Source organism: Aegilops tauschii, chromosome 7 (assembly GCF_002575655.3).
Source record: "Aegilops tauschii subsp. strangulata cultivar AL8/78 chromosome 7, Aet v6.0, whole genome shotgun sequence".
In the NCBI taxonomy this organism is placed as follows: domain Eukaryota; kingdom Viridiplantae; phylum Streptophyta; class Magnoliopsida; order Poales; family Poaceae; genus Aegilops; species Aegilops tauschii.
In genome coordinates this window covers 428,660,567-428,674,672 of record NC_053041.3, presented here as the reverse complement: position 1 = coordinate 428,674,672, position 14,106 = coordinate 428,660,567, and the positions used below count along the sequence as shown (strand labels likewise).

Here is a 14,106-nt window from a genome sequence, read left to right as displayed (position 1 = left end):
ACCAAGTTAGGCCAAAAGCCTAAGCTTGGGGGAGTACGTGTTCTCACCGACATTACATTCATGTCCACTTATTCCATTTGTCGGTGTTCACACTTTTTCATTGTATCATCCATGCTTAGATTTATTTTCTTGCTTTCTTCTTGTGTGTTTGAAAAACTTTAGAAAAAACAAAAAAATTAGTTGTAGTTAATTTACCTTCTATGCATGCTTAGTAGTAATATTAAAAAGAAAACCCAAAAAGATTTCCTTGTTCTTCTTTTGCTTGTGGGAGCTTTCCCGTGTAAATAGTTTTTCTCGTTTTTGCTTTTCCCTTTTTATTTGCTTGTTCAAGAAAACCAAAAACTCCAAAAATATTTCAGTGTGTTTCTTTGAATTTCTTTTCTTTTTATTCGAGTTGTACCGAGGAGAAGACCACGATGAAAATGTTGAGTGGCTCTCATATGAATAATTGCTAATCTAATAAAGAGCACATTTTACCTTGTCTTCTCTTTTTGAATAAAATGTTTGCAGATTCTAGCTTAGTCCACGGCACTCTTGCACTATTATTATTTTCATATCGTTCGGTCGTGCAAGTGAAAGGCAATAATGACGATATTCGATGAACTGGCCGTGGCAGAGAGAAACTGGTATGAACTTGATTTGTTCTGTTTGTGTAAATATGTTTAACCTAGTATCCATGATTCAGCCCATTATGATTAAACATGTTTGCAATGACAATTAGAGATTATAGTTTCTCATGCCATGCATAAGTAGCTAGGAGTGGATAATGATTTATCTTGGATATCAACATTGCGTTAAAATGATAGTGATGTAGTATGATGGTATGGTATCCTCCTCTGAGTGTTCGAGTGGCTTGACTTGGCACATGTTCATGCATGTAGTTGAATCAAAACCAACATAGCCTCTATGAGATTTATGTTCATGGTGTTCATATCCTACTCATGCTAGTGTCCAATGTTACTTATGAATAATGCATGTTTATGACCGTTGTTGCTCTCTAGCTGGCCGCTTCTCAATCTAATTGCTAGCCTTCACCTGTATTAAGTGGGAATTCTGCTTGTACATCAAAAACTTTGAACCCAAAAGTTATTCCAGATGAGTCCACCATACCTACCTATATGCGGTATTACCCTGCCGTCCTAAGTAAATTTGCATGTGCCACCTCTAAAAACTTCTAATAAATATCCTTTTTGTGTGCCTGGATCGTTCATGGAATGACAAGAGGTGGTCGGTATCTTCCATGCTAAGCAGGTTATTCTCAGGTCGAGTGTTTATTCACTCGCCATCGCATGAGAAAAGGGCGGTATTAGGGATGCCAGTCCCAAACTGCAAACAGAAAAAGAGTTAATCTCTCAAATAATAATAATAAACTCCCAATGGAGTCAAAACCTTTACTTTTATCGCTTGGGAACCGCCACTAGTGTGCTTAGCATGGAAGATATTGATAACTGATGGTCGTGAAGTAAATGAGAAGGGTGCATGTCTCAAAATATCATTTACCTCTGTTTTAAAATTTTGAGCTCTGGCACCTCTGCAAATCACTGCTTCCCTCTGCGAAGGGACTATCTATTTACTTTTATGTTGTGTCATCACCTTCTAAAACAAGCACTAGAACTTGAGAGCACAACTGTCATGACTTATGCATTGTGTGTAGCTAATGTTGGGTGCATCATGACTGGATCTTTTCTACCGTGAATTACAATGTTTGGTCGCTGCTTGAACTTTGGAGGTGCTCTGCATTTATGTTTTGCGGTCTCAGAATGGGCTAGCGAGATACCACTATGACATATTTTACTTGAATGATGCTACAAATCTCCATCAAAATGAGTCATTTCATAATTGAATAAAAACGAGGAGCCGAAGATTCTAGGGGGCTACAGCTGCGCTTTTGCAACCCAATATTTGAAAATTATGGAGGTGCAGGCCCAAGTACTTCGAATCATCAACAAGAAATCCAAGAAAGAACAGCGAAGGAAAAACGTGACAAGAAAAGTTGTTTTCTCGACTCGAGATTTTCAGTATTATGGGCATTCTTCCATTCTAGTCTGGCACCAACAGTCAAACTAGGAGCTCAACGGCCACCTGTTACTACGAACTTGTCATATTATATCATGGTTGTTTTGACAACGTGTTGCCGTTTGAGATATCCTATTATTGCTCGCTAGCTGATTATGTCATTGATATGAGTCATTATAATCTTTAAGAGTTATTGTCGACATGGTTAGTTATAATGTTGGCTGAAAACCTGGGTGCTGTTTAAGCTTATTTATGCAAACAAGAGCAAAAGAGTTCGTAAAAGTTTTTCTTTTTCACTTTCAGTTTATCAACCGAATTGCTTGAGAACAAACAAATGTTTAAGCTTGGGGAAGTTGATACGTCTCCAACGTATCTACTTTTCCTAACGCTTTTCCTCTTGTTTTGGACTCTAATTTGCATGATTTGAATGAAACTAACCCTGGTCTGACGATGTTTTCAGCAGAACTACCATGGTGTTGTTTTTGTGCAGAAATAAAAGTTCTCGGAATGGAACGAAACTTTGCGAGGAATTTTTATATAATAAATAAGAATTTCTGCAGCCAAGACCTACCGGAGAGGGGAACCTGGGTAGGCACAACCCACCAGGGCGCGCCCCCTCTCCTGGCGCGCCCAGGTGGGTTGTCCCCACCTGGTGGTCCCGCAGACCTTGAAGCCAATGCTATAAAATCCTATTTTCCCAGAAAAAAACAGGGAGAAAGAATTATCGCGATCCACGAGACGGAGCCGCCGTCACCTCCTGTTCTTCATCGGGAGGCCAGATCTGGAGTCCGTTTGGGACTCCGGACAGGGGGATCCTTCGTTCTTCATCATCACCAACCCTTCTTCATCGACAATTCCATGATGCTCCCCACCGGGAGTGAGTAATTCCTTCGTAGGCTTGCTGGTCGGTGAGGAGTTGGATGAGATTCATCATGTAATCGAGTTAGTTTTGTTAGGGCTTGATCCCTAGTATCCACTATATTCTAAGATTAATGTTGCTATGACTTTGCCATGCTTAATGCTTGTCACTTTGGGCCCGAGTGCCATGAACTCGGATCTGAACCGTTTATGTTATCACAATTATATTCATGTTCTAGATACGATCTTGCAAGTTATAGTCACCTACTACGTGTTATGATCTAGCAACCCCGGAGTGACAATAGTCGGGACCACTCCCGGTGATGATCGTAGTTATAGGAGTTCATGTATTCACTATGTGTTAATGCTTTGTTCCGGTTCTCTATTAAAAGGAGGCCTTAATATCCCTTAGTTTCCAATATGGACCCCGCTGCCACGGGAGGGTGGGACAAAAGATGTCATGCAAGTTCTTTCCATAAGCACGTATGACTATTTATGGAATACATGCCTACATTATTGACGAACTGGAGCTAGTGCCGTATCGCCCTAGGTTATAACTGTCTCATGATGAATATCACCCAACAAGTCACCGATCCAATGCCTACGAATTTATCCTATATTGTTCTTGCTAAGTTACTACTGCTATCATCACTGTTACACTTGCTACAAAATTACTGCTATCATTGTTACCGTTACCGTTACTGCTGCTACTATTATCAAAACTATCATACTACTTTGCTACTGATTACCTTGCTGCAGAGAATTAATCTCCAGGTGTGGTTGAATTGACAACTCAGCTGCTAATACCTTCAAATATTCTTTGGCTCCCCTTGTGTCGAATCTATAAACTTTGGTTAAATACTCTACCCTCGAAAACTGTTGCGATCCCCTATACTTTTGGGTTATCAACCTAGCAGCCGTCCCCAATTCCCCATTGAACTCCCTTCTTGAGCAGGTCACGGCTAGCAAGAATGATGCGCAAAGTGGCAGAAGACGACCGCGGGGTGGTGCATTCCAGAAATCCTTGTGAGGGAAATACCGGCCTTTTAAGACACGAGCACACAAGGAGTCCCGAACAGTAAGTAGTCGCCACCCTTGTTTGCCCAGCATTGCCAAATTGAAGATGTGCATATCCCGAAAACCCATCTCGCCAAAAGACTTGGGCGTTGAGAGCCAATCCCATGATCTCCAGTGTATCTTCTTTTTCCCATCCTCTCTGCCCCACCACTCGCCGGCAATAATTTGTCTGAACATTCGACAGATAGCCTTAGGAAGTTCAAAGCAGCTCATGATGAAAGTAGGGATCGCCTGAATGATAGATTTCAACAGTGTTTGTTTCCCTGCTCTCGAGATCGGGCGATCAGACCATCCATGAACACATCGCCAGGCCCTATCTGGCAAGAACTTGAAGATACTAGTAGGGGATTTACCAACCTCGGTAGGCATACAAAGGTATGTGTCATTGAAGGTTTCGTTAGATATCCCAAGACTCGCCTTCACTCTTTGCTTAAAAAGTCTGCGAACAACCATGACCAAAGAGTAAAGAGGACTTGTCCTTGTTAATTAACTGACAAGAACCAGAGCAATCTGGGTTCAGAGTAGTCTTCAAAGCAACCACACTACAAGCATCAGATCTTGCAAAGAAGATACTGTCATCGGCAAACAGGAGATGTGAGATAGGAGGACCGGAGCGACCGTTCCTAATGCCATGTAGCTCGCCACAACTCTCCTTTTGGAGTAACAGACTTGACAGTCCTTCGGTGCAGAGCAGAAACAAATAGGGGCTGATACGATCACCCTGACGAATTCCTCTCTATGGAACAACAGGTGCAGTAAGCTCACCATTAACCCTTACAGCATGCTGGACATTGGTTACACACCTCATCACTGAGTTGATCCATGTAGGGTTAAAACCGAGTCTGGAGAGACAACCATGAAGAAAACTCCACTCAACACGGTCATAGGCTTTCGTCGTCAATCTTCAAGGCAAAGAAGGGTTGTTTAGCTCGGTGATGTCTGATGGTGTGTAGAGATTCAAAGGCAATAAGAGAGTTGTCAATGATCAATCTTCCAGGCACGAAGGCAATCTGAAACTCAGAGATGACAGCAGGCAGCAATAACTTCAAACAATTGGCCAAAACCTTCGAGGCAATCTTGTAAAGAACATTACATAGACTAATTGGACGGAAATTCTTCAGGTGCTTGGGTCGTGTCACTTTAGGAATAAGGACGATCACTGAGTCACAAAAACCCTCCGGAATAGAACTTCCATCCAAAAAGCATTTCACAGCTCGACAAATCTCCTCTCCAAGAAGTCCCAATGATTCTGGTAGAAGAGGGCGGGAAAGCCATCAGGTCCAGGAGGTTTAGTAGGACCCATCTGGAATAGAGCAGCCTTGATTTCCTCATTAGTGTAGGGCTTACTCAAATCCTCATTCATCTCAAGAGAAATATTTTGAGGGATAGCATCTAGGACTGCATCAGCGGCATCAGAACGTTTGAATGTGAAAAGTTTCTCGTAGAATTAAGATAGAGCCCAGCCGAGTAAGATCGCAAAAATTCGCTCCCCCCCCCCCCCCCCCCCCCCCCCCGGTCTGCAAGGATGCGCCAATGCGACCTTTCCACTGGGCTACTGCCCAGCTCTCGTTGTCCACTATTTTATTTGTCGCTCCATGGACAATGTTTGAGCTGATCGGGGCAGCGTGGTTCCGAGCTATTGGTATGACCATATTCTATAGAGGGCACTATTAGGTCATTTTGTGTTCCCTAGGATTTTTGAATCCTCTCTAGGATATGTTGTTTTGTGCAAATGTTTTACTCGTGTGGTAGAGTCACGTTGATGGATAGTTGTCACTGCAGTCATGATCATGTCCTAGTCCATGCACGTAGAAATGTGGCAACTTTCTCTCTCGGTGCTTGGCCCCATGGTGATATCTTTGTTCACACTATTATTTCGGTTGTTGTTGCTCCCTTTCGGTTATGTCTTTGTGTGTGCTCTAGCAGGCGGCGATTTGTTCATTCTCCGTGTGTCGTGCGATATGGCTCGCGAGAGGTGGTGGAAGAGGCATATGCTGCATCAACCTCGTCCGTTTGGCGACATGTTGCGTATGCGCCCTTTTCCTTTCTCGAGCGCATGCGCATTTTTTTTTTCTTTTTTGCGAGAAGCATGCACGTTTCTTGATGTGCGATCCTCTTTTCGTTTGTGTGTGGTCATTCTTGTCACGTCTGAATATAGGACTGGTAATGGATTGCGGTGTCTATGGTTCAATGCAATTTTCCAAAAACATCGTGGCTCATCTCCAAGGCGTGGTGTGCATGTTCAACGCAATTGTCCAAAAAGCGTTGCAGCTTATCACAAGGATGTGATGTGCATGTCTTGCTACGTGCTGTACGCCTTACGTTTGTTCTTTTGCGTTTTCCTGTTTTGGTCAACCTAATTCACACGTACTACTATATATTTTGTGTGTGTGTGTGCTGGCCTCTAGCTCTGTCGCTTTGCAGCTGGAAAGATACTGCGAGTGAAGCACGTGAGCCCTCGGATAGTAAACGAGCACCAAAGAAACCGTTAACCGCTTCATTCAGCCAAAGAAGAAGTCCTAAAAAGCTGGCTAAGGCCAACTCCACCGCGCGACCTTAAACGGACGTCCGTTTTGTTCGGATTCTGTCTCTTTGGATAGGGCAATGGGGTTGTGTCCGGGCTTGTCCTGGGATGCGGTGGCCGTGCGCCCAGCGCGCGGACGCATCCCGGCCGCATCCTGTCCGCGTACATTTTTTTGCAAGTCCTTAACTTCTTTTCATCATTCATTTTCGGTACATGAAGAATACATCATCATATTTTGACTAGTAAAGCAAGACCAAAGAAAATAAGAACAACAAAAATACATTTTAGAAGATACCCAACTTCCATAACTGCTCCCTTGAGTTGGGTTAGGGCCTTCTCGATGCACTTGATCTGTGGAGGAGGCTCGATCTGGCATCCTCCTTTCTTCTTCAAGCCAGAAGTCGATGTTGCTTCCTCACACCTAGTCTCGTGTCTAGCCTCTAATCTAGCAACAAGTGCACTTGTCTCATCTACAACCTCTATGCTAGCTAAAAGTGCACGAACATGTACTAAATTTCGCTCTATCAATATATCGATGTACTCTTCTTCCCAATACCAAAACTTGCATCCATGCTACACAATAAAATTTGTAGTTAGCACAATTAGTCAAAACTAGAGCACAAACAGAAGCTAAAAAAGCACATACCCCATCGTTTAAGCACTTGATGAACACCCATCCGGGATGTTCCGGCGTTGTAGACACGCGGCGCACGGCCATCCTTGGGCAGTGGTCGCACTTAATGAGTGGCAACGGTGCGCCGGCGAGCTTTTGGGCAAGCACCGAGCCCGGCCGACCGCCATTCGTGTATCTGCCGGCGGACCACCGACGGTGCAGATCCGAGCGGCTAGAGGAGGAGCCACTGCCTGCATGTGGCCTTGCGGCCCTGCCAGGGCCTTCCGGCGAGGTGCCCGGCCAGTCCATGGCGCGGCCTGGCCTCCCACAGCCGGGCGAGCTCAAGACCGACCGGATCCGCCCCAAATCCGGCCGGCGGGTGCGCAAACCAGGTGGTCGTGGTTGGGTCAAGGGGCGGCGCCGAGGGGAAGGGGCTGGGCGAGCGCGCGTCCAAACTGCACGGCTGCAATGGCAGCGGCGGCGGCGGCAGCGAGGGGAAGAGTGGGGAAGAGTGGAGGGGGTGCGGCCGAAGGAAAGGAGGGGGGCGGATAAAAAAGGCTTGCCCTGTGCCACCGACGGGCGGGCCAGGGAAGGACATGCGCGGACGGCCCGCGCGTCCGCGTGGTGTCCGTTTCACCCCAAAGCGACGCAAACTTAAGCCGCGGATGGATCGAAAGCGGACACAAAACGGACAAAAACCCGTTTGCTCCCATGCGCTGGGCCGCCTCGTTTGTCTGTTTTACCTCAAACGGACGGAGGCGGACAGAATAGGATCGTGCGGTGGAGTTGGCCCAAAACCATCGTAGGACGAAGCATCGGCCAGGTTGATTCGTGCCGGCAACCCGAACACGTTGCCAGGGTGCCTAGCCACGATTCAGCGGCCACTTACCACCGCTGGTGCCACTCCTCCCCACGGCCGTCCGCGTGCCGTCCCGGTGTCCCACAAGGGCACGCATTCAATACCGCCACTACGGTGGCCATCAGTCAATGCGCCACCCCAAGGCAAGCTCGCCACCCCAGCAAAGGCCAGGCGCCGGCCCATCACGTCACGGCGCCGCGGCTGGGAGCGGAATAAAACGGGGCTGTAGCCAGGATCTGGTTCCACCGCCGCACCGCCACAAGAGACGAAACTCCCGACGGGGACTCCACCTTCGCTCCCCCACACGGGAAGAAGCGGACAAGCGGCGCGTTTCCCCACCGGGAAGCTACTAGTAACCGCGGCAAGCCGAGGAGCCGAGGCAAAGCAGCAGCCTTCTTCTTCTCTTCTTTGTTCTCCTCGCCCACGGTTTCCTGGCCGGACCACCGGGGACAGCCGAGCAATGGCGAGGGCGAGGCGGGGAGGCGTGGGCTGGAGGACGGTTCTTGCCGCGGCGCTGTGGCTTCTTGTTGTGGCGGCGGAGGCCGGGAAGTACAACGCGGTGTTCAATTTCGGGGACTCCCTGGTGGACGCCGGCAACCTGGTGACCGAGGGCATCCCGGACTACCTCGCCACGGCGCGGCCGCCCTACGGCCAGTCCTACTTCGGCTACCCCACCGGCCGCTGCTCCGACGGCCGCCTCGTCATCGATTTCATCGGTAATTCACGGAATGGTCCTTTTGAGTCATGTCTTGGTCGCGTCCTGGGTTCGAGATTCGACTGATTTGGCTTCCCTGGTGCCCGCAGCGCAAGAGTTCGGGCTGCCGCTGCTGCCCCCGTCCAAGGCCAAGAACGCCAGCTTCGCGCAGGGCGCCAACTTCGCCATCACCGGCGCCACGGCGCTCGACACGGAGTTCTTCGAGAAGCGGGGGCTCGGGAAGAGCGTCTGGAACTCCGGGTCACTCTTCACCCAAATCCAGTGGTTACGCGACCTCAAGCCCTCCTTTTGTAACTCCACCCAAGGTAGTACTAGTACAAGAAACAAAACAAGTTATTCTTTATTCACATTCATATTATATTCCCATTTCATTGACGTTGATGTCTGAATTTCATCTGAATTGGGTGTTCCTGTTTTCTTGTATCTGAAGAATGCAAGGATTTCTTTGCCAAGTCCCTGTTCGTAGTGGGTGAATTGGCCGGAAATGACTACAACGCGCCGCTCTTTGCCGGGAAGGATCTCAGGGAGGCCTACAACTTGATACCCCATGTCGTTCAGGGCATCTCAGATGGTGTGGAGGTGAGCATTTCCGTCTTCGCAGTGTTCCAGCATGCTGTGTGTAGCTTTGTTCTAACTCCTTGTGCGTGCTGCAGCAATTGATTGCCGAGGGGGCAAAGGATTTAATTGTGCCTGGAGTGATGCCGTCTGGGTGCTTTCCAGTGTATCTGAGCATGTATGTTGATCCTAAAGAGGGCTACGGTCCGCGTAGCGGCTGCCTCAAGCGATTCAACACATTTTCATGGGTGCACAACGCGATGCTCAAGCGTGCGCTGGAGAAGCTTCGTGCCAAACACCCTGGCGTGAGGATCGTGTATGGGGATTACTTTACACCAGTTATCCAGTTCTTGCTTCAGCCTGAAAAATTTGGTGAGTTCCCAAATTCTTTATTTTTGCAGGCAGAACTAGATTGTCACCAACAAATAATTAAATATGTTAATGCGATTGGTTTAGCACTAGGAAACTTGTGGAGTCTGATATTATATTACTAAATATTCTCTCTGTTAGTTCTAAGTTTGAGATAGAAATTTAAAATTTCGTGACATACCTAATTCAACTTAGCTGCCCAGTCAACTGTCGAATTATGTACTTTTGAGATGCAGTAAACGTTACTGATAATTCCGGTCTAGATGTAGGGCTTTTCAGCGTCTTAGACAGTGCCATTTATCTTCTGTGTGTTCAAGAATTTTGTTATAATCATATGGAATCTCATATCTGGTATCTACATCTAGAATACTATTTGTCAGTGATGCAGAGACCACGAGTAATCTTCACATTGTTTTTTTTTCTGATATTGGGAAATTGACCTATTACTGCGAGCTCACATGCCTTAGTTTTTTTTGAGAATCTAATTTTTTTTTTTTTGAATCCTCGCATGCCTTAGTTGTGCATGTTTTCATAAGCTGTGGCACAATTCTTGCAGTAAATCCTTGTTTTGTGGATTTCTGTTGCCATACAACATTGGCAGCTAAAAACTTGACCTTGCCATTTAAGTTATCGAAACTATATAACAATTTATATCGTGTATTCGTGTCCAGCGGCATATAAAATTGTCCACAGCATAAGTACAATCATCTCGACGGCTAACTGTGAAGTTTAGATCTGCCTGCAAGAGAAATTCCTTATCTCGAAAACAAATCTGAAGGAGCTGTAAAGGCATATCTATACAACATCAAAGCAATGTATGTATTAGTGTATCATGCCATATTGAAACAAAAAATTGCGACTTCTCAAACAGAAATTACTTCTGCATTAGGATATTGCTAAATTGGGTATTTTATTATGAGAATCGTGTAGAGCATCATCTTCATTCCTGTTACTAAGTGTTGCAACGGTTAGATTTCTGATTAACAAACTTATATTCAAGTCCGTACCACTAGACAAGTGAAATACAAACACCAGAAATTTTCCCAGTTAGCTGAACCAATCTTTTGCCCATATATATTTATATTTATTATCTCTTTCATACTTACTGTTTATTCCCGTTGTAGAAAAATGAACATGTACTGTACTTTAGGCATCATCCTGGACAAATAGGAAAACAAAGGTTCATACAGGTGACGCATCTGTGTAGAGGGAGAATTTTCCTTTTACTGGTCGCTTTAAGGACGTACGAGAGCCATGACCCTGTCATCTCTGTTTCACTGGCACATTAGCAGAATGGTAGTCATTTAATTATTCCGGCATGTTTGTCTTGAGTCTTGACTACTACTCCCTCATATCACAAATATAAGATGTTTTAACTTTTTTCTGAATCGGATGTATATAGACCCGTTTTAGTGTGTTTGTTCGCTCATTTCAGTGTATGTAGTCCATGTTGAAATATTCAAAACATCTTATGTTCATGAACGGAGGGAGTACATTGATAAGGGGCAAGAATGTGTTTATCGCTTGTATAAGCATGATATACATCTGTTCGCAGAAAGAGACCAAGGAGTTTTTCTGCCAGGCAGGGACCTAACATTACAGCTGTTGATGTAGGATTTCACAAGCAGCCGCCTAGAGCATGCTGTGGCGCTCCCGGGAAGGGCCCTTACAACTTCAATCTGACAGCAAAGTGCGGCGAGCCTGGTGCTACGCCGTGTGCTGATCCGAAGACACATTGGAGCTGGGACGGCATTCACTTGACGGAGGCCGCATATGGGCACATTGCCAAAGGTTGGTTGCATGGCGAATTCGCGGATCAACCTATCATACAGTCTTCCTGAGCATCTGGTCGCTTGGCCTGTTGTGCCTAGAGTCTAGAGTGTATCAAAATAGCACACCAGATTGTAACTGGTAAGGTATAGCTCCATATAGTATCATGTATGTATATCTCCATCCATTTTGTTGGGATTCATGTCAGCCAGTTAAAGAGAAATGAGATAGGAGGCTGTTAAAGCGTCATTTCTTCATTCATCAGGTGGTATAAGTAACAAAATGTATTGCTTAAAGTGGTTGAATATGATGCATAGTATGATCTTCTGTAGTCTCTGACTTGCTGATCAAAGTTCACTATGGCTTTTAACTTAAAACTTCTGCCTGAATCTTCGTTCGCAAATGTAAGATGTTTGAACCTTTTTGTGAATCGGATGTATATAGACATGTTTTAGTGTGTATGTTCACTCATTTCAGTCATTTCAGTCCGTATGTAGTGTATATTGAAATATCTAAAACATCTTATATTTGTGAACTGAGGGAGTATCTCAGTTTATCTTCTTGCATAAAGTGGCCACAGAGATCTCCTTTTGAAGCACCGCAAGATCTCGGCATGGTTCCTGGAGAAGATTCTCAAATATATTGTAAAAAAGTTGCCGGTGACTTGGATAGAGATTCTATGTCGTGCAGTTAAAAGTTGGATTCTGGAAACAGGATTTGTGTGGTGCCCTCTGGTGAGTACATGTGTTGTGCATAACTGTGTATTGGACCCATCTCCTAATTGCCTTGTATAGTTGAGGTCGTGGGTCATCTTTGTAAATCATATATAAGTGCGTTTGAGCAATACATCGTATAATTCATACATCATACATGATATCAGGTTCTAAACCTAGCTTCCGCCCGTCGCCGCTTCTCCCTTCTTCCTGCAGCCACGCTCCCCCTTCCCTACCTGCGCGGCCGCTTAAACCCTCCTGCCGCCGCGCCGCCCAACTCCCTTAGCTGCACCCAAGCGCCTCCGCCACCCAACTCCCTCCCAGCTGCTGTTCCCTAGCCGCCGCTGCCTTCCTCTCCGCCCGACCGAACCCCTCCTCGAGCGCCACCGCCGCCACCCGCACCAAACCCTAACCCGCGCCACGCCGAGCCGACCCTCGCCGCCATGTCGTCTGTCACGTCATCCGCGTCCACCAACTCCAACCCGTTCACCGACGCCAACCCTCCCGACGTCAACGACATCCGCAACCTGAACATTTACGAGCGGGTGCTGGTTCGTCTCTCCCAGACGGACTCCTCCTACTACACGTGGAAGACGTGTTTCTCCCTTGTGTTAAGGGAGTACCACCTCGTCGATCACGTGGACGGCTCCATCGACTCAAGCCTCGTCCCTGAGTTTCATGACTGGTCCACCATCGACACCATGATCATCCGGTGGTTCTTCCTCACCATCTCGCCAGACCTCTTTCAGACGGTCGTGCAGGACGGTGACGACGCCCATGCCGTGTGGACCAAGCTGAACGGGCTCTTCACCGACAATCAACTCCAACGTCGTGTTTTTTTGCAGCAAGAGTTCTTTGGGTGCCACCAGGACAACTCCTCCGTCGACGACTACTGTCGCCGTCTCAAGACTCTCGTTGACGAGCTCCGCGATATTGGCGCGAGGATCAATGATGACCTCCTCCCCAGCACGCTCACCGCCGGGCTCAACGAGGACTTCGGCAACGCCGCGGCGAACCTCACCCTCCTTCGCCAAGTTCGTTGCGTACCTCCGCTTGGAGGAGCGGCGGATGAAGCAGGTGAAGGCGCGGGCCATCCACACCGCCCTCGCCGCCGGCACTACCCGCGGCGGGCCCCCGACGCCTCCCGCTGCCCCGGCCGCGCCATCAGGCATCATACCAGGCACCGCCGCCGCCGTACCCGGCGCCACAGCAGCCGGGGCTGCTGCCCCTCCCGTACGGGTCGCCCGCACCTCCCGCCCCTTCCGTCGACCAGCGCCGCGGGGGCCGGCGTGGTGGCTGACGCGGTGGTCAGCAGCAGCAGCAGGGAGCCGACCAGCCTCGCCAGCAGCAGCAGCTCTAGGTGCCCCCTCCGTGGGCCGCCGGCTACAACCCGTGGACCGGCGTTGTTCATGCCTACACCATGCCGGTCCCCCGGGCCCCTGAGCTGACGCTTTCCGTGCCGCGCCCGCCGGCGCATCAGGCGTACTACGCGGCTCCACGGCCCTATGGAGGGTACCCACCGCCGCAGCTAAGTGGCGGTTACGACCTCCCGATGGCGCCTCCGTCCCCCTCGCCGGCGCTGCCGCTGGCGCCTTGGGACCCGGCGCTCCTCGCCGCGCTGCACACCACCCCTACGCCGAACAACTACACTAGAGGCAGTGATTGGTACATGGACACCGGGGCTACGGCTCACATGTTTGCTCATCCTGGTAATCTTGCCTCCTTCACTCCCGTCACCATCGACCGCCGCATCATTGTCGGCGACAGTTCCACACTTCCTATCACGCACGTCGGGCACACTTCTTTTCCTTCTAATTCCACACCTTTATCTTTGTCTAATATACTTGTGTCTCCTCATCTTATTAAGAACCTTATTTCCGTTCGTTGGTTTACTCGTGAAAATCATGTCACTGTTGAATTTGACGAACTTGGTTTTTGTGTTAAGGACGCTCGAACCAGGATGGTACTCCACCGATGTGACAGCCCGACGAGCTCTATCCGGTGCACTCGCCTTCATCCGCCACCACTTCTCCAGTT

General features: G+C 47.9%; 1 protein-coding gene across 1 annotated transcript; it reads left to right on the top strand.

Moving 5' to 3' along the window:
* The first annotated feature begins 8,074 nt into the window (after positions 1-8,074).
* LOC109779235 (GDSL esterase/lipase At5g45910) lies at positions 8,075-11,733 on the top strand. The gene is made up of 5 exons (XM_020337843.4): positions 8,075-8,663; positions 8,752-8,967; positions 9,093-9,241; positions 9,316-9,589; positions 11,201-11,733. Exons 1-5 carry the CDS (start codon positions 8,408-8,410, stop codon positions 11,425-11,427), a joined length of 1,122 nt encoding a protein of 373 aa, XP_020193432.1. The 5' UTR covers positions 8,075-8,407; the 3' UTR covers positions 11,428-11,733.
* Positions 11,734-14,106: the final 2,373 nt, after the last annotated feature.